This window comes from Rhagoletis zephyria, unplaced genomic scaffold, assembly GCF_001687245.7.
Source record: "Rhagoletis zephyria isolate East Lansing unplaced genomic scaffold, Rhagoletis_zephyria_1.1 Rzeph_scaffold_02764, whole genome shotgun sequence".
NCBI classification, from domain to species: domain Eukaryota; kingdom Metazoa; phylum Arthropoda; class Insecta; order Diptera; family Tephritidae; genus Rhagoletis; species Rhagoletis zephyria.
In genome coordinates this window covers 53,615-75,575 of record NW_016159848.1, presented here as the reverse complement: position 1 = coordinate 75,575, position 21,961 = coordinate 53,615, and the positions used below count along the sequence as shown (strand labels likewise).

At 36.6% G+C, this 21,961-nt stretch overlaps 6 protein-coding genes across 12 annotated transcripts in view; 3 read left to right on the top strand and 3 right to left on the bottom strand.

The window, feature by feature from the left end:
• Positions 1-16: 16 nt before the first annotated feature.
• Positions 17-1,148, bottom strand: LOC108367671 (translocon-associated protein subunit beta-like). The gene is made up of 3 exons (XM_017622347.1): positions 1,062-1,148; positions 508-883; positions 17-451 (listed from the first exon to the last, which is right to left on the bottom strand). Coding segments are annotated over exons 1-3 (576 nt in total). The 5' UTR covers positions 1,064-1,148; the 3' UTR covers positions 17-253.
• A 728-nt stretch (positions 1,149-1,876) lies between these two features.
• Positions 1,877-5,608, top strand: Pgm1 (phosphoglucose mutase 1). 5 transcript variants are annotated; one of them, XM_017622341.1, is made up of 7 exons: positions 1,877-2,020; positions 2,219-2,335; positions 2,417-2,581; positions 2,941-3,022; positions 3,888-4,435; positions 4,518-5,188; positions 5,274-5,608. In XM_017622341.1, exons 2-7 carry the CDS (start codon positions 2,261-2,263, stop codon positions 5,410-5,412), a joined length of 1,680 nt encoding a protein of 559 aa, XP_017477830.1. In that variant the 5' UTR covers positions 1,877-2,020; positions 2,219-2,260; the 3' UTR covers positions 5,413-5,608. The 5 variants fall into 5 exon arrangements, with proteins under 5 accessions (XP_017477830.1, XP_017477829.1, XP_017477828.1 ...); XM_017622340.1 differs by having other exon boundaries at positions 2,141-2,335; XM_017622339.1 differs by having other exon boundaries at positions 2,091-2,335.
• Positions 5,609-5,614: 6 nt separating this feature from the next.
• On the bottom strand, positions 5,615-9,820 carry Strump (WASH complex subunit strump). Its single transcript, XM_017622338.1, has 7 exons — positions 9,522-9,820; positions 9,362-9,464; positions 9,113-9,304; positions 7,838-9,052; positions 6,397-7,784; positions 5,855-6,238; positions 5,615-5,794 (listed from the first exon to the last, which is right to left on the bottom strand). The coding sequence occupies exons 1-7, from the start codon at positions 9,641-9,643 to the stop codon at positions 5,638-5,640; spliced, it is 3,561 nt and encodes a 1,186-aa protein (XP_017477827.1). The 5' UTR covers positions 9,644-9,820; the 3' UTR covers positions 5,615-5,637.
• Positions 9,821-10,651: 831 nt separating this feature from the next.
• On the top strand, positions 10,652-12,713 carry Tmem43 (Transmembrane protein 43). Its single transcript, XM_017622346.1, has 5 exons — positions 10,652-10,881; positions 10,964-11,187; positions 11,267-11,639; positions 11,705-11,924; positions 11,994-12,713. Exons 1-5 carry the CDS (start codon positions 10,786-10,788, stop codon positions 12,203-12,205), a joined length of 1,125 nt encoding a protein of 374 aa, XP_017477835.1. The 5' UTR covers positions 10,652-10,785; the 3' UTR covers positions 12,206-12,713.
• A 348-nt stretch (positions 12,714-13,061) lies between these two features.
• LOC108367665 (uncharacterized) lies at positions 13,062-14,553 on the bottom strand. The gene has a single exon (XM_017622337.1). The coding sequence runs from the start codon at positions 14,232-14,234 to the stop codon at positions 13,251-13,253; it is 984 nt and encodes a 327-aa protein (XP_017477826.1). The 5' UTR covers positions 14,235-14,553; the 3' UTR covers positions 13,062-13,250.
• A 453-nt stretch (positions 14,554-15,006) lies between these two features.
• pbl (epithelial cell transforming 2 pebble) overlaps positions 15,007-21,961 on the top strand; it is a 28,393-nt gene continuing 21,438 nt past the window's right edge. For all 3 annotated transcript variants that reach the window (XM_017622334.1, XM_017622336.1, XM_017622335.1), the window contains exon 1: positions 15,007-15,692. In XM_017622334.1, the coding sequence (XP_017477823.1) occupies positions 15,662-15,692 (31 nt within the window). In that variant the 5' untranslated portion in view covers positions 15,007-15,661. The remainder of the gene's footprint in view (positions 15,693-21,961) is intronic.

Here is a 21,961-nt window from a genome sequence, read left to right as displayed (position 1 = left end):
TTTTTTTTTTCTTTTCAAATAAATCTAAAACGATTTTATGTTTAGGCTGCGGATAAAATTTAGTACCGATTAGCTTTTTCGATGAAAGTTGGACGTTTTTAAGCAAGAATAAAAAATGTACCGTGTCCCGGATAGTGAAAAACATTGCAAATGCCGAGTATAATTTATGAAAATAGGCGATATTAATAAATGAATCGTTTGCGAGATATATGTTTCGAAAAGTAGCCTGCCAATTCGGCTTTAAGGCTGATATTTAATGCTTCTTGTTCTTGCCGTACCGTTCATATTTGCTCTTTGACGAGTGCCAAAGGGCCAACGGGATTGCTAATGAGGGCAACGTCATTATAGCGAAAGCAACCCAATCAAAGAAGTGTGATGAGAACCGCTTGTTGAATTCACCAAGATTGATGATGCCGCCTTCACCAGGCTCTGAGCTTACAGCCAGTTGCAACTATAAACCAAATTCTTTAATACCTATATCGATTTACAATTTAAGTAATTATTTACCTTTTCCACCTCTTCAACAGGCTTATAGGAAATCTCGGCGGCAGTAAAATTGAAGTATCCGTACGATTTTGGACGCACCACTAAAACATGTGTGTAGTTGGCTTGTGGAGCAATACGCTCCACAGTGGCTGTGGGTTGACCTCCGACTACATCGAACGCTTCAGAAGGGAATCCATTGTCTACTAATTTTACATTGGTGGCGGCGCCGTTTCCTACATTGTAAATTGTATATCGCACCAGCAAATCACTCTGTTCAACCAGATATTTGTTGAGGATTTGTTTCGAAACAAGCAAACGTGCGCTGGTCTCTTCATCCGAGAGGCAAACATTTGAAATGGCTAATAGGAGGCAGGTCGTAAATAGTGTTTTGAACATCCTGTAAGGAGTGCCAGAAATGTTAATTTCAAGTTCATTGGTACAGAGAATAAATTTGCATAATTTCACATTGTCGACGTGGAAACTAAAGCATCCGGCAAAGCAAAACTATATGCCATCGGCAATGTTATTTAAATATTTTAGCCAGTTGTGGTTCATACATTATTAATTGTACTTACATGAGTAACTCTAGATAATAATCTCAGCTAAAATATCTTAAATATGTTGTTAAATTTCTGCACTCCACGAACAGTGTCGCACCAAACAACTTGATAAAATTGTAGCGAAATTTTGACGGAACTGTGTGACGTGTAGCTTCGTGTTTTTCAAATGTCACAATTCATATTCACAAGTTGTGGCGCCATCTAACTGTGATGTGTTAGACGAGGAAAAACTTGATTTCAAGTTGATCACACGCAGCTGTTTGACTTGACTCTCAAGTTGCCTCACGACTTGAAATGAAAAATTTATATCAAGACGAAGTTCAAATTTATGGGTTAATCTTCATGAAACCAAAGAACGTAAATCTAGAAGAAGAGACAACTCGCTGAAGTTTGGCGAGTGAGTCTAGAAGGTTTGCAAGAGGAATTCGCGTCTGTTTTGACATCTTGCTAGAATAAGCAAGGCAAATTTATACAAGGTGGTGTTGATGACGAATTCCAATTTTCGCCGCGGTACTTCCTAATGCCAAAATGATGTGTTTGTTGTAAAATGAATTCGCCTTGTTTATTGCTAATTTATTCAAATTCTGTTAATTTTGTGCCGCTCTGTGCTCACGCCAGAGAACGTTTATGAATGAGAAGGCGCATTTTCTTTGTGAACTAATTGCCGCCAAAAATTTTGAGTTTTGACCCTGCGCTGAGTTGAACGCAAATGTTGATCGCAAAGTTGAACTGGTTGAATAATGCAAACAGACTTTAATTTAAAATGTGCAGCCCGCCTTATGAGATTTACCTGTTTTTATACTTATCGATAGTTATCAATTTATCGAATGTTCACAATGGTTTGTTTACAATGCATCATCAACTTGCAGCTGGTTTTTTGTTATTTTGTTGATATACCTTTTATGCATTTAATTAACATCGATTTAGAAGTTAAACGTGCGTAGCCAAGCTAAGAAGACGGGCTTGAAATCGAGGTAAGTGCTTATTGCCCAAATATTGTGTAAATCCCAGAGAATTCTTTGTTTACATACACTTGTGTGGTAGCACAAGTTGACTTACTACGACCTTGAATGACCTTTCATGCGTATTATCAGTAAAGTGCTTGGCCTGGTGTACGTAGTCAGTTTTTAGTATTCAAGCGTTTCGGACGTTAAATCGTTGTCTAATCTTAGTTCGGCTTTGTAAAGATTTGGGGGAAAAATAATTTTGTAAATATGTCGAGTATTTCTGTTGTTGCTACAAAGCCATATGATGGGCAAAAACCCGGCACTAGTGGATTACGCAAAAAGGTATCTGTATAAATTAGTTTGCAACATTCGACTTAACGATTTAGTGTGAGTTGGAATAAACTAAACTAGTCTTCTTAAAAGGTAAAAGTTTTCACGCAACAAAATTATACTGAAAACTTTGTCCAGTGTATTTTGGACGCTAATGATACAGCATTGCAAGGATCGCTAATTGTGGTGGGCGGTGATGGACGCTACTATTGTAAGGAGGCAGCGGAGCTTATTATCCGTATGTGCGCTGCGAATGGGGTGAGTTTTTGGGCAATAAAACACTTGTCCACACAAATATCTCTGCTGTCAGAAGTAACAACAGTAACTCTATTTAAAACTTTGTAGTTTTTGTGAAATGTATCAATTTTTTGGGTACCTATTATCGGTTCTCTGTAAGCAAGGGTTGTTAAAATATAATTGTACATAAATGTTTCATAAGTATGTACACATTTAGTTTAAATAAGTTTTTTAGTGAACAAAACTAAAAAATATCAAAGAAAATTTGTATAACTGGCGCCACAGATATGTATGTATAGTATAGTAGTATAGTACCTACTACTGATAAACTTTGTATGTAACACTATGCCGAACTTATAAATATGCTTTATCATTATTAGGTTGCAAAATTATTGGTTGGCCAAAATGGTATACTATCCACTCCAGCAGTTTCAAGTTTGATTCGTCATAATAAGGCACTGGGTAAGAAATTATGTGTATTTATGAATATACATATGTGTATATGTATGAGTAAATCTCCTTTTAAAATATATCGCAATTTGAAGGCACACGTAACTCAAAAAGTAAATTTTTATTATATTAGCTTGTAGTCCGGTCAAATTAGACCAAAAATAGGAGTGAAGTTACAAAAATTCCCACCCAGCTGAAAATTGGTGTTTTGAACAATCCTACCAATTTTCAGCTGGGCGGGAATTTTTTTAACCTCGAATGTCTAAATTGACCGGACTATTGTAAGCCTTTTCTTTCTTCTTCAGCAAAATCACACATATTCGTACTAATCCCTTGAAATACAATTAAAGCGCTAGATAAATACATTCAAAATGGAAAGCCAGTGAATTACCACTTTCGCATTTAAGTTTTTGCATACGATGTTAGATTTGTTTACACATAGTGCACCATAAAAATGGTTTGTTTACACGCTATTTAAAATTTTTATATTTGCATTATTTCTTATCAGCATTTGGAGCTTAGTTAAGGGGGCACCTCTGAATGTCAATGGACTCTTAGATAAGACATCATTTCTCACACACTCACAATTGAAAGCCTATAAAATTTGTTTCTTTATTTTTAGTACTTATGAAACTAGGCAGTTAATTTAAGTCTTGTTACATTTCGTTAAGTTTCCTTGCGTTGAGCCCCTAAAAAAATTCACCACCCCATATTTTAGAAAATACGCGTTTTCTTGACATCTTTAGAACAGCGCTTTCTATTTTACTTGAAAAAGTTTTTTGCTTCTTCCGTAAAATTTCAAAATTGTCCCATACGGCCTTATGCATTGATAGTGACGATACGTACAGTGTGAACAATTTTCACGGAATCTTTTCAGGTGGAATTGTGCTGACTGCATCCCACAATCCCGGCGGTCCCGAAAACGATTTCGGCATTAAATTCAATTGCGAAAATGGAGGACCTGCACCGGATGCTGTAACAAACAATATCTACCAACTTTCCACTGCCATTAAGGAATACAAAATTGCCAATAGCTTAGACATCGACATTAGTAAAATAGGTATTAACAAATATGATATCAACGGTAAGACTTTCGTTGTTGAGGTCATCGACTCAGTCGGGAATTATGTCACCCACATGAAGGAAATATTCGATTTTGAGAAACTACGCGAGTTTGTTAGCGGCAAGGCAACTGGCAACCCACTCAAAATGCGCATAGATTCGTTGAACGGTGTAACCGGCTCTTATGTACGTGAAATTTTTCTGAACGCTTTGGGTGCAGCAGAGAGCTGTGTAGTTCATACAACACCTCTACCCGATTTTGGTGGCTTGCATCCGGACCCAAATCTAACGTACGCCAAAGACTTGGTGCATGCCGTTGCGCAAGGAGACTACGATATCGGCGCTGCATTCGACGGCGATGGAGTAAGTAAATTATAAAGTACAGTGTTATGCAAAATATAACTACATATTTTCTTTCGATCTTTGTTACTTGGGGCTTTTAAAGGACCGCAATATGATAATAGGTCATCGGGCTTTCTTTGTCACTCCCAGTGATTCATTGGCAGTCATCGCAAACAACTTGGAATGCATTCCTTACTTTAGGAAAAATGGCATACAAGGCTTTGCTAGAAGCATGCCTACAGCATCTGCTGTTGATTTGGTTGGAAAGAAGCTGGGTAAAGAGGTATTTGAAGTCCCCACCGGTTGGAAGTATTTCGGCAACCTAATGGATGCCGGACGCCTTTGCTTATGTGGCGAGGAGAGTTTCGGCACCGGTTCCAACCACATACGCGAAAAAGATGGCATTTGGGCGGTTTTAGCCTGGCTTTCCGTTATGCAAAACACCGGCAAAGGTATTGAAGATATTCTTAAAGATCATTGGGCTACCTATGGGCGTAACTACTTCACACGCTACGACTACGAGGAATGTGAATTGGATCCTTGTAATGAAATGATTGCAACTATGGAGAAGAATATTACGGATCCTTCATTTGTGGGAAAAAGCTTTACGAGCGGCGGTAAAACATATCAAGTAAAGATTGCTGATAATTTCAGCTATACTGATCCCGTGGATAATTCCGTTGCTACAAAGCAAGGCTTGCGTATTGTCTTCGAGGACGGTAGTCGTATTGTTATTCGTCTCAGTGGTACGGGTAGTTCAGGCGCTACTGTTCGGTGAGTAAAATATTTTTGATTTAATTTTTTTAATTTAGTTTCTAGTTTGAATATCGGTAATACGTTTATAAATATTTAATTTTAGTTTGTATATTGACTCGTACGAGAAAGATAATGTACTCGGCCAAGCTAGCGACATGTTGAAACCACTTATAGACATCGCCTTGGAGATTTCCCAACTACCAAAGTTTACCGGACGCAATGCACCCACAGTCATTACATAAGGAAACATTTACAAAGCAGCATGTGCCTAATTTCGGCTAAACCGCCTAACAAATTTCAAGCATAGAACGTATTACAATGGTTAAAGTTATCAGTCGTAAATCGTCAGCAATGCCAGTACTATAATTTGATCCTTTTTTAATTTAATACTATTTGTTAATAAACAAAAATAAACAAGTTTGCGTTTGCTATAAACAACGACAGGTTTAAACAATTATAAATAATACTCAAGTTTTGGTGCTTAAAGCTAAATATTCAAATTGATTTAGTATAATGGTGGGACATCGTTCGGACAAAACAGATCGCGGTAGCTTGGCTAACCTAAGAAATGTTTCGAGGAAATGCAACACTGTTGTTCCTTCCATGCTGATTTCGCTTTTCGTGCTAGAAAGAGTGTCACTTTAATTTTCATGAGATGAAGTTAAATATTGACAGCTCATTTACCTGATATTCGACTCCACTATCACAGTGGCATATTGGCAAAGATAGGTCAAATACAAAAACTTCACCTCCTTGTGGAACTGCTGCAAAACAGTCAATAATCCGACCAACAGAGGAGTGCCGTCTATATTGTCTTTGGCGTTTTTGGCTAGCAAGCTATTCGTGTTCAGGGTAAATTGAAGTCGTGGCAGATGTGCTATTGTAAACAAAAATAAAAACAGTGCTACGTGATGAGTACTTTTGGTAGAAAGAAAAACTTGCTCAAGCGGTTCGTAGGAACCCGTGAATGCTAAGTACTCGTTGAACTCAATGAGCAATTGGCTGCCACCCTCGGAATCGATGAACTTTGTATAAACAGCTGGTTGTTCCAATTCATTCAACAATGCCCTGCAACATTAGAAATTTAAATATGTACTTATGTATGTTACATAAGTTATGTATAATAATTTTTACTTAAATGTTAAACGCCGAAAAATTATCGAAGTCTAAATTATCACAAGAAACAGAGGCGCTTTATCGGAATTTTTCCCCGATACTCTTTTTACCTGTTGAATGTTTCCAGAGCTGATTCTAAATTTTTCGAATTGCATTTGCTGCTCCTGTTCAATTCGAATGCCAGTTGTTGTCGCAATGTCTGCTTATGACCCAAATTGAGCAACCATTCCAACAACGTCGGCCACACTTTTATCCAGCGATTGTAGTAGTTGAAATAGAATTTTGATGGGTTTGCCGCATTCGTACCCGGGAAATGTTTTGATTCCAATTCCGTACTCAAGCTTTTAAGCGCTTCCACCCACATATTATCACTTGATAGGTTCTTTTGCATCTTCTCCAGATTCTGCTTTAGATCAGCCGCAAACATATAAGAGTACAGTCTATCCAAGCCCACCAATCCTGCAGGTCCGATCGCTTCACGTACTTTGCCAAAGAAGCATGCATTTAGTACTTCCTTGTGTGGTGCACGTTTCTCATACCAGGTTGCTTTCAGTTCTAGAAATATTGTTTGCTTGGGATCCGTACATTGGAGTATTTCGTTTGCCAAACGACCAATGAAATTATTTGATTTCGAAGCGTCACCCTGTAAGGGGGGAAAGCTTGGTATGGGTATAGTCTGGCTCTGATACCGCGATTGCCAATCCTGTATTTTATTTCGTAAAAACGCATTGCATTCCTTTTCCACATTGTAGTTAATAATTCGTGTGATTTCCTCTTGCAAGATCTTCAAACCATGAATCTTCAAATAATCTTGAATATATTCAAAGGAGCGCCTGTACCCATCCATAACTTTTGATAAGGCTAATAGTTTGCCTTCCAGCTCAGCCATGGGTTGTTGCTTCGATTTGTTCGTTTTCGTAAAGATCAGTCCGAGATTGAGCGCGTTTGCGAGGTGTCGAACAAGCTCTTTGCGGATGCCATCTTCCAGCAGTTGTTTGGGGTCGAGTTCAATTACACCAACCAGAGTCTTTTTCATCATCAACACACCTTCCGTGAAAATCGCAATCGAATGCGTAAGTTTAGCGATGGCATAGCGGTCATCGAACTGGGCATACTCCTTCAGTTTATCCTTTTCCAGGCGAGTGGGTATTTCGTGCAGCACCTCAGTTTGCAAATGTATAATCCGCGACAAAAGGCTAAACATCGTTTCAGGAATAATTTGCAGGACCTTGCGCATGTAATTTGCGAGTTCTGTGCTGTAGTAATTGGAAACGGACACTAAATCCTCGCTGTGTGCTTGATTTATACGCAGTAGTGGTATTTCAAGAGCACTGGCCAGCTTCAGGAATGCAGCACGCAAGCGTATTACAGATTTTGGTTGTTTTTTAATACTTTCTTGCATAATTGTAGTGAAGTCCCTATCAAGTAAGCGCCAGGCGTAACTCAAATCGCTTATAAGTTGCATATTGATGAGGATATTCTCTTTGATGTTAATGACCTAGAAGGAATATCAAAATATTTATTAGAGGTTTTTACGAAAAAACTGCATACCTGTATCATGCGGTGTAAGAACTCCCGTGTTTCGACCAAATACTGCTTTACTTGCATATTAGATTGGAGATTATGGAATTCCTCCACCTCTTCCAGAGCCTGTATCAATTGGATCAATGTTCGCCCTGAGACGTTAGTGTTTTCTGCGTCAAGCTTTTCAACTTCTTTCGAAATTTCACTGAACCAAAGCTTTAACTGTGGGTTATTCTCTATTTTAGACAAAGGCCGCGAGCCACCGAATGCTTCACCAAGCTCATTGAGACGATCCAGAGCATCACGCTTGAATTGGGACCAGCGTTCATTCTTTGCGCTTATTAAATTACGCAATATATCCTTGACGACCAACTCCAATTGGCTACAGTCAAGCAAAAGTTCTAACAGTTGTGTGCTTTGATAATTAAGTTCAGAGCAGACCTGTTGCTGAACCTGTTGTGTCTTTTGTGAGCTTTGAGATAATTGGACAACTGGTTTGGAGGTGTGAGTAAAATACCAGCGCAACAGAACGTTGCATTGTCGCATCAAGGGAAGAATTTTTGCAATATTTTGTAAGACAAAATCATCAGTCAAAACACCCACCCGTAAAATTTCTTGGGTTTGTTTTAATGTTTTGACCATTTTCTCCCTGTGTAGCAAACAGAAGCCCTTCAAGCCTGTGTCCACTACTGGTGATAGAGCTGCTTTTGCGGCTTTGAATTCATCCCAGGCAGCAATCAAGTTAATAGTAACACCCATGTATATAGATACAACCCAATTGTCAGCGTAGAATTTGTCGACGATTTCACGCATTTGCGCCACTTGCAAGTGTAAAGTTTGCGGTGTGAAGAAAAGACACACAAAAAGCATAGCTGCTTGTGTAGAGAGGGCGGTGGAGCGATGATCAGGATGAGGGTAAATGGCCAACTGATTATAAAGATCGTCACATCGCAATCGCCCTATTACCATGTCAATAAAGTTTTGGTCGAATTTAAAACGAGAAAAATAAGCAACTGGGTATTGCGTTGGGGACGTTTGTTTAGAGTTGGAGTGGTTTGTGGCACAGTTTGCTACGAACCCTGTTGATCGAAGCAGCATGCATACGTCATCTATATTACTATCACCTTGCGCCTTTGCAGCACTATAGCGATAATACGATATTAAAAGACGCTCACGTACTGTGCCTGGAATGTGATAATCAAGAAGCAATAGCATTGTACCAAACAAATACAAAGCTTCACACTAAAATAAAAAGTGTAATATTATTAATTAATGAAATTAAATGGTTTGGAAATATCTCACCAATAGCTGTTTTCCTTCTCCATCTTGTAATACAGATTCTAGGGTCTGTTGTATATAGTAGCCTCTGTTCAGTTCATCGACGAACTGATTAAGATCCACAGCATACTGGTGCGTACTCTCAAATGCTAAATAAAACCGTGTCAGTATTTCCAAATAATTTTCGCGTACTTCATCGTCCAAATCTTGTAATTCCTTAAAAGAAAATAAATAACGATTAAGCGATAATCATTACTTTTTTTGTAAACTTACCGGGCTGTCTTCTATTTTTTTCTCTTGGGCCTCTGCGACTTTCAAGTAACTAAAATCCAAAATTATGTCGGAATACTTGTGAAGATCAACCTTGGATTCTAAACTATAAATCCAGTTTTGTTTACATTTCAATTTGTTCTTCTTTAGACCAAATTCTTACCGATAAATTTCTGGAATGTAATCCTTTAGTCGCAATATTTCCGCTATTATAGCATTGCCTACAGATGTAATGTGCAATAAACTTTGGCCGCAAGCATTATTTTCGGCAAGAAATTCCGTCATCTTTGCAACTATTTGACAAATTAAAGTAAATCCCGAACAAAAACCTTCCTGCTAGGGATGAAAGATGAAACTACTAGTGATGGAGAACTATCGATGCGGCTATCGATGGTATCGATGGTTTCATTTTGTGGCCGCTATCGAATTTTTCTAAACACTATCGATAGTTGTATGTTGTTCACATTGTTGGCATTGGACTATTCCAAAAACACAAAAAAAAATTATAGTTTAAAAAACTAAAACCTCGTCATTATAATTTCCATTCGTACTGTCATCAGGTATGTAACTTGAGAATAGAAATCGCTGCGTCTTTCAGGCGCATCAATATTACATAGTTACATCCCGAGCTAATAAAAGGGAGGTAAAAGATATTTCTGCAACCTTGGAGAAATTCACAGTTCTCAAGTTGATTTCCAACATCATTCTCCAACTCATCTCTAACCGACGCGCAGATACGTAAAAAGTGATAGAGAAACGAATTTTTAATTATCAAGTGAAAAACGAAAGCTATTTAAAGAGGAAAATTACCAACAAAAAGTAAATATTCTTAAAAGTATTCAAATAATCTTGAAAAAAAAAATAAATAAATAAAATAAAACGCGAAATGATTCAAGTGGCAAAATTACTGTCGCACTGTATACTGTAAAGTGAAATATTGTAATACGATATTGATTAACTACATAATACAAAAGGAGTAATAAAATGAAAAATGAATATTTAAAGTCATCTATGTTTGTCGTTTCAATCAAAGAGGTATAAGGTATTTTACTATTTCAAATTTCAGTATTTCAATGATATGTTTGAGACCAATTGGAGAATTACATTGGATTTCAAGTTGAGAACTAGCATTTTCTCAACTTGAAAAACAGCCCTTTTATCATACAAAGAAAAATGCCCTCTTTGTTGAGAACGCTATGTTCCTCCACTTGAGGTACTGTTGAGAAACAACGTTGGAGATTTGAGAAAAACCTTAGCTCTCAACTAACCTCAAGTTGAGCTCAAACTTAAATGTTTGTTGGGTTGTTATTTACTCGTATCATCCCTATTCCGCCTACGTTTTTACACAAAAATTTAAAAAATAATTAAGTAAAACAAAGAGTTAAGAGCTCGCATTTATATGTATTACTAATCACTTCATATTAGTAATGTCGCTAGTGGAGGCATATCGGTCGAACTGGCTGATAGCCACTTTTGGATGCATACTTCTAATTGCTGGACTCTCTGTCCTCTCCTGGAATGAAGTATATAGACGCTACAGCAGCTCAAGCGTTCGCTGCCATGAAAACCTAAGCACACAAAATATACAAATTTCTCTTTTAACAGGGCCGAGCGGTGCACAGAACTTTGTCACTAGATGAAGCTTTGAACGATGCAATAACGCTGGATTCTAATGACGAATTAGATTACAACTATAATGGGCGCATAGTGCATTTAACCGGTGCCATAGTGATTGGAGAGCCACTTACCGAACCAGACTATAATATTCAAGTTTTAGCGGTAAAGTTGAAGCGACGAGTACAAATGTTCCAGTGGGTAGAAGAGACAGTGTAGGTTATATTTTCAGAGTACTTAGTAGTGATGTATGGAGTGAAAATAAAATAAGCAATGTCTTTCTTAATTTTGCAGTGAACATAACTACGGTGAGAGTATTGCGTCTGTACAAACCGAAAGTCGCTCGTATTATTACTATACGGAATGGCGCGATAAATTAATTGACTCCCGAAATTTTTACATACAAACTGGTCACCAAAATCCTAATCGTTTCCCCGTGGAAAGTCAAACGCAAATCGCCGATGCAGCGTTTATAGGAAAATACGAGTTGGGTAGCGAAATAAAAAATAAATTTACAAACTATGTGGAGTTAACATCAGACACAAGGCCAGAAGATCCTACGATCAAAATGCATTTAGGACTCTACTACCACACGAACGATGTTTTCAATCCGGAAATAGGCGACACACGCTTATTATTTTCTTTTGCTGGAATGGAGGGTGAAGTAGTGAGTAGATTAAAGAAACCATGTACAAACGTATGTATGTATACATTTATGATTTATATTTTTAGTATACTGTAGTTGGGAAATTGGCGAATAACAAAATATTACCATACCGCACTAGTAGAGGAGTTGATGTTCTGCTCGTATACAGCGGTGAACTCGGTCTAGGTGAAGTATTTAAGTTGGAGCATCATGCCCAACGACTAACAACATGGGGCTATCGCTTTATGGGTTGGGTACTTGTTTTCTTCGGTGTAACTTGCACATCTACACTTTTACATATTATTCGTGAGTATACTGAAAAAAAGATAAGTAGGAATTTACTTGATTATATTATTATATTTCTTTATCTTGCAGTAAGTCATATTAATTTTCTCGCCGCATTGGCGCCGGATCCACTCTTTCCCGTTGGCGCCAACCTATTTCTGTCACTTTCAATCGCCTTGATCATTGCTTCCATCGCTTGGATATTGCATCGGCCAATGATTGGAGCTAGTTTATTATTTGCTGCCGCCTCACCATTTGTGTGGTGTGCTCGTAGTGTAGCAAATTACCAACCCATGAATTAAAAGTTTTGATTTAGTTTTTAAAGTTGAGCAACTGCCACATTTTCATACTAGTCATTAGAATAGATGAATATTAGTTAAAAGCAATAATTTGTGTTATTTGTACAGACTATGTGCATACAAACATACGTATATGTATAATACTTACGGTGACCATTCGTCCAGTATTATACGGTACAGTCCTATTTTTTGACCAATTAGTTCTGGCATAAATAAAAATAAAATAAATTTATACGGGACGCCAAATTTTCTCTATTTCTTTGAATGCCCTGTATTTGTCACGTAATCGGGGTTCGGTATTTCGACGCCTTCAAATCTCATTAAGATTACATGTCTATAAACCAGTTTTAAATGATGTTGGAATACGATCCATATGATCCATAAACAGTTATTATTTTCTAATCTGAATGCATGTGCTTCAAAACGAGGAACACATACAGCGATCAAAATATAAATTAGGATTCTACATTTTAGCAAGGTTCGGCTATTTTTCTTTTGTTTATTCAATTTTTTTTTTTTCAAGTAAAGCTCTTTTCGTAACAAAAACCATATAAATCTAGATTTCCGACTTTGTGCAAAAACTATGAGAATTGATTCTGCAAATTTTCACTCAAAATTTCAAACTTTTTATTCAGAAGCTTTAGAAAAAAAATTTGGTTGCAGTTTTGTAGCTCATTAAAATTGAGTATAAGGTATAAATTACAAGTGCAACATGCTGATCATTTGCTTCCCTATCAACAAATTGTCGAGCATAACTTTGTATGAAAAAAAATGCGTAGCACCGTCGACAAAAAAAATCCCAAAAATTAACGGTAAGTCCTAGCTACTTAAACTTGCACTTTATCGTACTAAACTTTTGTAAAAAATTTTGTGGAGTAAAAATCTCCAGAAAGATTTCCGACAAATTTGTAATGTTACTATAAGGATGCGGGTTCAGGGCTAATACATACATCTAAGATCATTTAAGAATTAATTAAGATCTGTTAGCTTTTATGGAAGAAATTAGCAAAATTACTTTTTGTCACGTATTCGGCTCGCATAAATATGGTCACCGTAATAGTACTGACCAAACAATTTGATAACGAATTAAAAAATCAAATATGTACTTGGTTAAAGAAGCAATGCATCTCTGGCTTAAAATATTAATTTTTATCTTAAAGCTACAATGAAATTTAGTTCTGATAATTTTCGTAANACGTTTAAGCTTATGCGTCCAGGTTCGTGCGATGGATTCCTCTTCAGGAAACGTACTTGAAAGATAATCGCAAGCTATGCTGAGTAGTTCATCTGGTGTTTGGCCAGCTGCAACTGCACCGCTTGATGGCGAATAACGTGAACGCTTTGCTGGTCCTACTGGCGATTCCGATTCCTGTCTTGCATGATTGTATTCTGCGGAGTTTGTGGTTTGTACATTTGGCGCCGAATTTGCAACAGATAACTGTGATGTGGTAGTTGGAGGAGGTGTCCGCTCTGGATCAAGTTTTTGAGAGTTCCCAAAAGATTTGTGAAACATTTCGGCAATGCTCGGGGGTGATTGAACCGTACCCACGCCCATCATTGTGCGGAAATTGTAAGTTGATGCTGGTGGATCGATAAATGATGCTTGCGACTGTGAATTTTCGCTAAATGCTGAGAAATTATCGCCCCGCGTACTTGGATTGACTGCCAGAAATTTCTCGGTATTGCGTAGAAAATCCAATTCATGAAACGTCCAACAACGTGGATGATGAACGGTACCATTTCGACGGGCGCTCTCCACAACTTTTAACTCTTTTCGGTAGTTTGTTCGCAATGTGTTAATCTTCTTCTTTACATCTTCTACGTTTGCATCACGTTTGAGGTAGCGATAGATTGGGACAAGCTGTTCGTAGGCTTCGGCTCGTTTGTCTCGATTCGTGTAATCCCGTAGAGAAGTGTCCCAAAGAACTGGAAGATCGCGATAGGTGTGAATAAAAGCACGCAGAAAGTGTCGATTTTCTTCAGCGCCAGTCATTTGTTTCATAGGAGTGAGATACTTATCGGGCGCCAGCATTTCGAATTTCAACGGTTATAAAATTTGCAAGCTGTCGGAAACGGATATGCTGCTCTCTGAGTTAGTCCTTTCCAGTGAAATGTGAAAACTAGGGATAAATATCCTCAATTCCACAGCAGTTGGAGGTTGAAGTATTGAAGTACTGATGGAGGTATGAGGTATTGAAGAACTGTCACTACAAAGATTTGACGTATTGCTGCATTGTTTGTTGCATTGTACAATGCAGTTGAAGTATTGACAGATAAACGATAAACGATAAACATGAAGTACTAGTCGAGGTTTCCGGGCTGACGGTTTTGAAGATTTTTTTTGTTCTAATTTTATTACTACGGCGTCTAATAAATGCATGGCTTTTAGTTCTAGAAGAATAAAAGTCAGTAAAGACAAGTNTTCCAGCAGTAAAAAGTTACGAATCGGCACAACAGAAATGCAAAATTTTCTCGCCATAATAAAAAGTTTTTGATTGAATTTTTTATTTTTGTTTCTGAAATTAATTGTTTGACTAAAATATTTTATGTTCATGCAAAATAAGAACGCGAGGCAATGTAAGGATAATATGTTACATATTTAGGTAATTTTTATCATTTTCTATATAGTGTTTTAGATTTTGAAGAAAAAGGAGGCGCGACATCTGGAAGAGGGTAGTACAGTTAAAGAATGCGTTCGTGTGATATCGTAATAAATTTGTAGCGACATTATTGTGACAGCTCTAAGCATCGCTGAACACAACTCAACCTCACTTTTTTGACGTTTATGTGTCCGTTGGTTTTTGATTTTGCTGTGCGCCGCGCCGCAGTCGCTTGAATTTCGCCGTCGGGCAGCGTTGTCGTTGTTTTTCCTATCCTCTTTTTCACTTTGAAAAATTGCGTGTACGGCGGCGAAAATTAATTTTCATGATTTGAATTGCAAAATGAGGCATTTTCATAATTATTTGAGTTGTGTTTGTCAAAGAAAAATAGAAAAAAGTACTTATGTGACAAGTTAAAATAGAAAAGAAAACGTTAAAAGTTTGTCTTAATAAAAACTGGATTTGCAAAAAAGAAAAGAAAGAAATTTTGCGTGAAGCTGAGCGCGCAGTTTGAAATATAAAAAAAAGTGTTTGATAGTGAATTGTTTCGAACCGTGGTATCGATATTTGAAGTGCATCAGTTATAATTTTTTGATTGTATACAGAGTTTTGGTAGCCTCAGGCACCAGGTGTTGCTTGTCTCACCAGCTACGCTACGATATCGCTGGCCGGCAGCTGTATCCGTTGTGTGCGCAATCAGCGCTAATGCTTTGCGCTTAAGGACTCATCATTTATGTGGCTTTGGTGAAAAGATAATTTTTTCAACTTGTTGGGTTCCTGGCTAGTTAAAGTTTATGTCAGAAGACCGCCAAATTTCTATACAATATTCATAGAATACTTCATAAATTACCCATCCACAATGGAGACCATAGATGAACAATCAAAAAGTGGTAGGTGGTAATCTCTTCGTATCTATACGGATCTGTATGTAAAATGCGCACAAGTACGTGACATGCTCTTGCGAAATATAAAGCTACCTTCTTCAAGATATTTGACTAGCGATCATTTTTACCTGCCTTATTTGTTTCTGCATGCTCGGCTAGCTTGTAGAAGTCCGTGGAATTTCAATATGCAAATACATGCTTATGTACATATGTATGTACACATCTGTGTTCGTATGGAATAGTAGCTTATGTCGGAAAGTTGCCTTTAGTATAATGCGGCATTTCCTTTATTCTTTAAACGGCAAGGCATTTTTTGATGAGACTTAATAAGAATATTGACTTGCTAGTATCGGAACTATTTCTTGCATGTTTATTTGCCAAAAGTTCTTCAACGGCTCGGCGCCAGTGAGTCATTCGCAATCGTATGCTGCGAATGCTGCATTATACTAACGCCAGCCTTTCGACATAAGCTGCTATCCCATACGAACACAGATATGTACTATATAGTATATAGATATCTACTATATATTATATAGATATCTTAAAATGCACATACATGTCTCTCATCAACTGGGTATCTAGTTCACACCTTGGGCAATTGGAATAACGAAAGTTCTCATACCTACCAGGTTCGTTTTAGGAATTTGTATGATGCTACCACACATTTTTAATTGGGTCGGTTGGGGTCTTAGCAATGATCATAACGGTATAATTTTTTTGAAGGGGAAGAAATTACTGGTGTTATTGAAGTGCAAAGTATCAGTTTTTTCATTTTCTTACCACTAAAATCTACTTTACATTTTGATGTCGTTTGAATGGTATTAAAAATATATATTTTTTTGATATATACATATGTACCTGTTTTATTTTTTCTGTAAAGTTTATGAAAAAAATAAGCCTTTATAAAAAAATTACAAAGTTTTATAAAAAATTAAGTTCTGGCAACGCACAGTGCGGCCGAATTCCAAAAGTGCNTCACTGTAACGACCTGTACCCTAAGCCCTCTCTTTACATTCATTTCTAGTGAGACCTTCTCCCAAGCACAACATTATTGTAATAAAAAGCGGAAAGTTATTAACGTATAAAAGTAGTTAGAGAATAGGAAACCAAATAAAACCAAATGAATTTTACGTCTGAAGGTTTGTAAATAACGTTACAAAATTTTTGAAAAGAAAACCTGTAACAGGATTTTTAAGAAAAAAATGTGAATGTATTTTTTCGTTTATTTTTAAACATAATTTTAGGTGTTAAATGCAACAGTAACATCACTCTGTTGGATGCTGCCTTTAAACCTATTTGAGTTTACGTAGAAAAATATTAGCTATAGAATAAAACTCAGATTTTTTTTTTTTAACACGCTGATACATATTAGCTTCACCTACATGTACAAATTTCGAACTTTTTAATTAGATTTCACAGAAAGATTTTGAGTATGCAGTTTGGAGGTCCATTTAATTTAAGTATAATAAAGTGCAAGCTTAAAGAAGCTGGGACTTAGGTTGATTTTTGTAAATTTTTTTTTTTGTTAAAGGCCTTGCTCATTTTCTTCATATCATCGAACATACTTCGTATGGAAGAAAATAGCTGCCACTGTCAACAAAAAAAAATCTCAAAAATCAACGGTAAGTCCTAGCTACTTCAAGCTTGCGCCTTGTGGCAAGACTATAAACCTGCATGCTCAAAATCTTTCTAAGAAATCTAATTAAAAAGCCCAACATTTACCAGACGCCTTACTGCATCCGACATTTCGAAATTTGCAACTCTGATAGTGGATTCGTAATTAGCGACCTTGAAAACGCCCTAGTACAAAATTTCGAATCATTTATTTCAACCTTAGAATTTTGTCCGCACTTTTGAATTTCGAAAGCACTGTGCAACGCAGAAAGAAGTTCTGCCCAAAAATACCTGCGATCGTTCATAGGTATGGGCTTGATCGAGATGCAATCACAACCGCGCTGTTGCGCGAATTATTAAAGTATCAAGTTCGTTGTGAATTTCCAGCAACGTTTTATTAGTTGGCAAGTTGCAACAGTATTGCGAATTTTCATCAGTGCTGCAGTACTGCCGCTTTTATTACGTACCTCGAACAGGCCCTATGTATATCAATATTTTTGTATGTCACAAGAGATATTTATATTACCTTTCTAATGACATACAAATCCTTGAAATATCTTAAATTTTTTATGAGATATTCAAGTTTGAAGAAATCTATTTTTTTGACCTTTGACCTTGAATAAAACTTAGTTTTTGTTTACACAAAAATAAATTATATTGTTGTAATCTGTATGAATTCCTCTATAGAGCCCACTATTTTTTGTTTTGTATTTTTTGAGAAATGTACGTATTCTGCACTTGTTCGGTTTAAATAAAATTTAAAGACATCATAATTTATTTTATTTTATTTAAAACTAGCCGTCCTCGTATGCGCGAGGCTTCGCCGATTGCGATTGACAACTAAACAGGTTGCCACCCTACTAAAAAATAATATATTATTGAGCATCTGGGGGCCTCTCATTTGACACCTCATTTCTTGTAATCTAACGAACAGCCCACATTCGACTAGGTGTATAGTGTCAAGTTAGCACTACATACCATTTTTTCTTAAAAAACGAGAGTTACAAATTTTTTCTTTCCAGAACAAATTTTAAAGTTAAAAGCTACAATTAATGGCATAGTAACATATTGGATATCTCAATTCTATCGACTAGGTGTATGGTGTCAAGTTAGAATTTTTTTTTTAAATGAGAGCTACAAATTTTTTCTTTCCACAACAAATTTACAACAAAAACACTACAATTAATGCCGTAGTTAACTTTTCCAATTTCGAAAAGTGTAGTGCTAACTTGACACACGTGTTGTTCGGACGTTCCGATTTTTCCAATGGATAACATTTTTTATTTAAGAATGAAAACACACTCGTTTTTTTAATGCAAATATGGGGTTTTATTGTAGATAAATCTACATCTATATGAAGGCCTTAATTAACGTTCGTTGAAGTTGTACATATCGACGCCTCCAAACCATACTATGCTAAGTCTGACTAAGCCTAAGCAGACATAGCATAGCATAGAATGGTTTGGAGACGTTGAACATTTTGCGCAAATGAATAGACATGAAGATTTTTTTGTTCATTTGTATGTGCGTACATAAAATTCTTTGCTAAATGTGTGGATTAAATGCCTCTAAATAAATTAAAAATAATCACTTCAACTGAGTTTTTGAGTTCGCTATTTAAAAGAATATTTTATGTGCTACATCCTTATACTTATGTATGTATGTATGTATTTGTCTTAATGACTGATACAGTTTTTATTATTATTTCGCCATTTTTTTCAACCTTCCTTGGAATCACCTCCGAGATTACATAATTACTTTATAAATTTTGACCACTTACATATGCATGTACATTAGGGCGGGTCGATTGTCAGGGGCACAGAAAAATTAACAGAGGCACATCGCGATTATGATTATTTGGGTAATTTAAAGCATTTTTGCCCAAGAAGGTCTAAAATGAATTTCGAGCCAGCGATTTTGGCTCACCTGTTGAAACAAATGTATTGAAAACTAGCCAAAATGTGAATCTGGGGGTTTTTGGAGTCGAGGAATCCATTTCTGGCATTAATTTTTTCTTTTGAGGGCCTTCAGAGCGCGTTTCCGTACTTTTTTTTTTTGGGTTTTAACGCATCTTTTCCGAAAATCGACAACATTATTGCGAAAATCCACGAAGTTTGACTCTCATAATGCAATTTCAATTTTTAGATAGCCTACAATGTTTGAAATGACCCAAATAACCATAATCGCGATGTGCCTTTGATGCAACAAATTTGACCCGCCCTAATATACATACATATGTATGTATGTATGTAGTTTAAATTTTTTATTTCTTCAAAAACATAGCTTATACCTACCACAACGAAAACCATGTAACTCCAAGCTTCACATCTTGTAAAAGTTTTATAAAAAAATCACCCAAGTTTCAAACAAATTTCATCAAAATTTTAAACTTTTTAATCAGATGTGAAAAGAAGATAATTGGTCCTTCGCGGACACCAATTGTGATTTTCAAGGAGCCTTATTGTAATGCACGCGTATCTGTATACATATTTACATACATATCGTCGTTTAAAGTGCAAAACCGCTTATTAACAAAATGCAAAACTGCGTATGTGAAGTTGTTGGTTCTCTTTTTTTTATAAAGCAATCGCATATCTGCCTAGTATATTTCAGGACGAATGGATAAGGATTAAGCCAAGAGCTTGTGTGAGCAAATCCAATTTTTGGCAGGCAATGTCAGTTACGCGGTTTTGCAGAATCACGATACGCGGTTTTGTACTTTAACCGCGACGATATGTATCTACTTGAAGGTATGTATGTTTTTCTGCCGTCAACAAAAAAAAAAAATACCGCCGTCATGTGCAACACAACATGTGGATCGCAAACAAAACAGGAAGAGAACCGAAAAGGCAAAAAACCATTGGCACTTTGTGTGTAAAAGCTGGAGATTAGACAGGATGGCAAATACACATACTTCATGGAATTAGGGACTCATATTGTTGTTGCTTTGAGGAATTGTTTTTGTGTGTTTCTCCCCTTGAATGTATGTACCTACTTATTCTGCCTTCGTACTGAATGTACGCTGGCGTGAACCTCGATATTGTCGGCCTGTTGTTTTCTTGCAACTTCTTTTCTCAATCTCTTGGAGTGCATTTCATACTCAAAACCTGCTTTAGATTCACGTTGCACTCTGCTTTCGCACAGGTAAATTTTTGCCTAGGAAATGCTATGTTTTTATTTGGAAGTTGTGTAGAACAGAGGATGATGATAACGTAAACTGCAGGTACAAGCATTCACATCTGTGCATAAAAGCATAGGTATATATGTACACAATATGTATGAATCTAAGAAGTTTTGACAAAACAACTTCTGTATGCGATTTTAAAATGCGTGATTTTAGATGAAAAGTTTATATAAGCTTCCATACAAAAGTTGAAAGCTGTAATAGTAAAACGCCATAGTAAACTACTCCTGTGATTGGTAAATGTAATAATAGATATTGTCCGCGCACCCAACCACTTAATATTTTACAGAAAAAATGGAAAATTCGAGATAAATTGTTTTATTAAATATGTACATATCTACAGATGAGTAGATACATAAGTACATACCGTCGGTGATACTGCAAAACGATGGTCTCTTACGTGCACCGGAATGCATCTGTATATCGTTACAATCTGATAAACGAATGACAAAACTGTCTACCTTTGGCTGATAAGATGAACGGTGACATAGAAAGTTTTGCAGTATCACCTACGATATGTATGTACATACTAGGGATGTTGCGAATGTGGAATTTTACAGATCCGCGGATGCGAATGCAGATCTCTAAAAGCCAACAGCCGACAATGGCGGGGCGGCGTTCGGCGCCTGAGGAATTTTGTACAACATTTTCATATTAGCTTCGTTCCCCACGCTTTTCGGGTTGCTCCGGCAATTAGAGCGTAAAAATAAGTTACTCTCTCACAAGTGTCAAAAATGTGCCAACACGTGCCAAAGTGCCCAAAGTGTGAGGAACGCAAAAAACCATATTTCGTGGCCGGAACCAACATATCAGCTCTAAACATTGATTTTATGTGTATTTATCTTATATGGCTAATAAAATTAGCAAATAACTACATTTTCTGAAAATTCTGTGATATTTTCCACTTTTGTTTTTATAAAAATTGCATTCGGATTTAAACAACAGCTGTCAAATTGCCCTTTTGCACATTTAAAAAGTCCGGGCTGTTTCGTGCACAAAGAAGAAGACATTTACGATCCAAAAGAGGAACGTATTCGCTCTCTATTACCCATTTTTCTAGCGTGAGGAACGCTTTCTGGGCTGTTTTGGGCATCCGCGGGTACCCGCGGGTTCGTGTGGAACAAACCTAATGTAAGCACACTGAAATACATTGTTTGAAGAACTACTTCTCGTATCAATAACGCTATTTTTACGAAATGAAAATTACATTTTAAAAGAAGTTTTTTACCTAGTTTGGCCGCTGAATAGGAATATGATCTGTATTTTTCCAAAAAAGCGTAGCTCAGAAAAAACATAGGAAACACGTTTTTTGATCGAAATAAATTTTTTTCAATACCACACACACAATACTACTTTTTTATATACTAAAACAACAAGAAAAGAAAAACAAAAAACTATAATGCTAATAGTATCTCAGAAAGCAGTTTGAACCAATGAATGAAACCGAAACCCAAACCGAAACCGTAACCGTTTAAAA

Bases quoted from the DNA above. Each gene is read 5' to 3' on its own strand.
- Tmem43 (XM_017622346.1), top strand. From the start codon at position 10,786: ATGTCGCTAGTGGAGGCATATCGGTCGAACTGGCTGATAGCCACTTTT. The intron at 11,640-11,704 runs GTGAGTAGATTA...TTATATTTTTAG, and splicing joins CTGGAATGGAGGGTGAAGTA to TATACTGTAGTTGGGAAATT. The intron at 11,925-11,993 runs GTGAGTATACTG...TTTATCTTGCAG, and splicing joins TACACTTTTACATATTATTC to TAAGTCATATTAATTTTCTC.
- LOC108367671 (XM_017622347.1), bottom strand. The intron at 452-507 runs GTAAATAATTAC...TTTGGTTTATAG, and splicing joins CTGTTGAAGAGGTGGAAAAG to TTGCAACTGGCTGTAAGCTC.
- Strump (XM_017622338.1), bottom strand. From the start codon at position 9,643: ATGACGGAATTTCTTGCCGAAAATAATGCTTGCGGCCAAAGTTTATTG. The intron at 9,465-9,521 runs GTAAGAATTTGG...CTGGATTTATAG, and splicing joins TACATTCCAGAAATTTATCG to TTTAGAATCCAAGGTTGATC. The intron at 7,785-7,837 runs GTATGCAGTTTT...TATTCCTTCTAG, and splicing joins TCTTACACCGCATGATACAG to GTCATTAACATCAAAGAGAA.
- Pgm1 (XM_017622341.1), top strand. From the start codon at position 2,261: ATGTCGAGTATTTCTGTTGTTGCTACAAAGCCATATGATGGGCAAAAA. The intron at 2,336-2,416 runs GTATCTGTATAA...TCTTCTTAAAAG, and splicing joins CTAGTGGATTACGCAAAAAG to GTAAAAGTTTTCACGCAACA. The intron at 5,189-5,273 runs GTGAGTAAAATA...ATTTAATTTTAG, and splicing joins AGTTCAGGCGCTACTGTTCG to TTTGTATATTGACTCGTACG.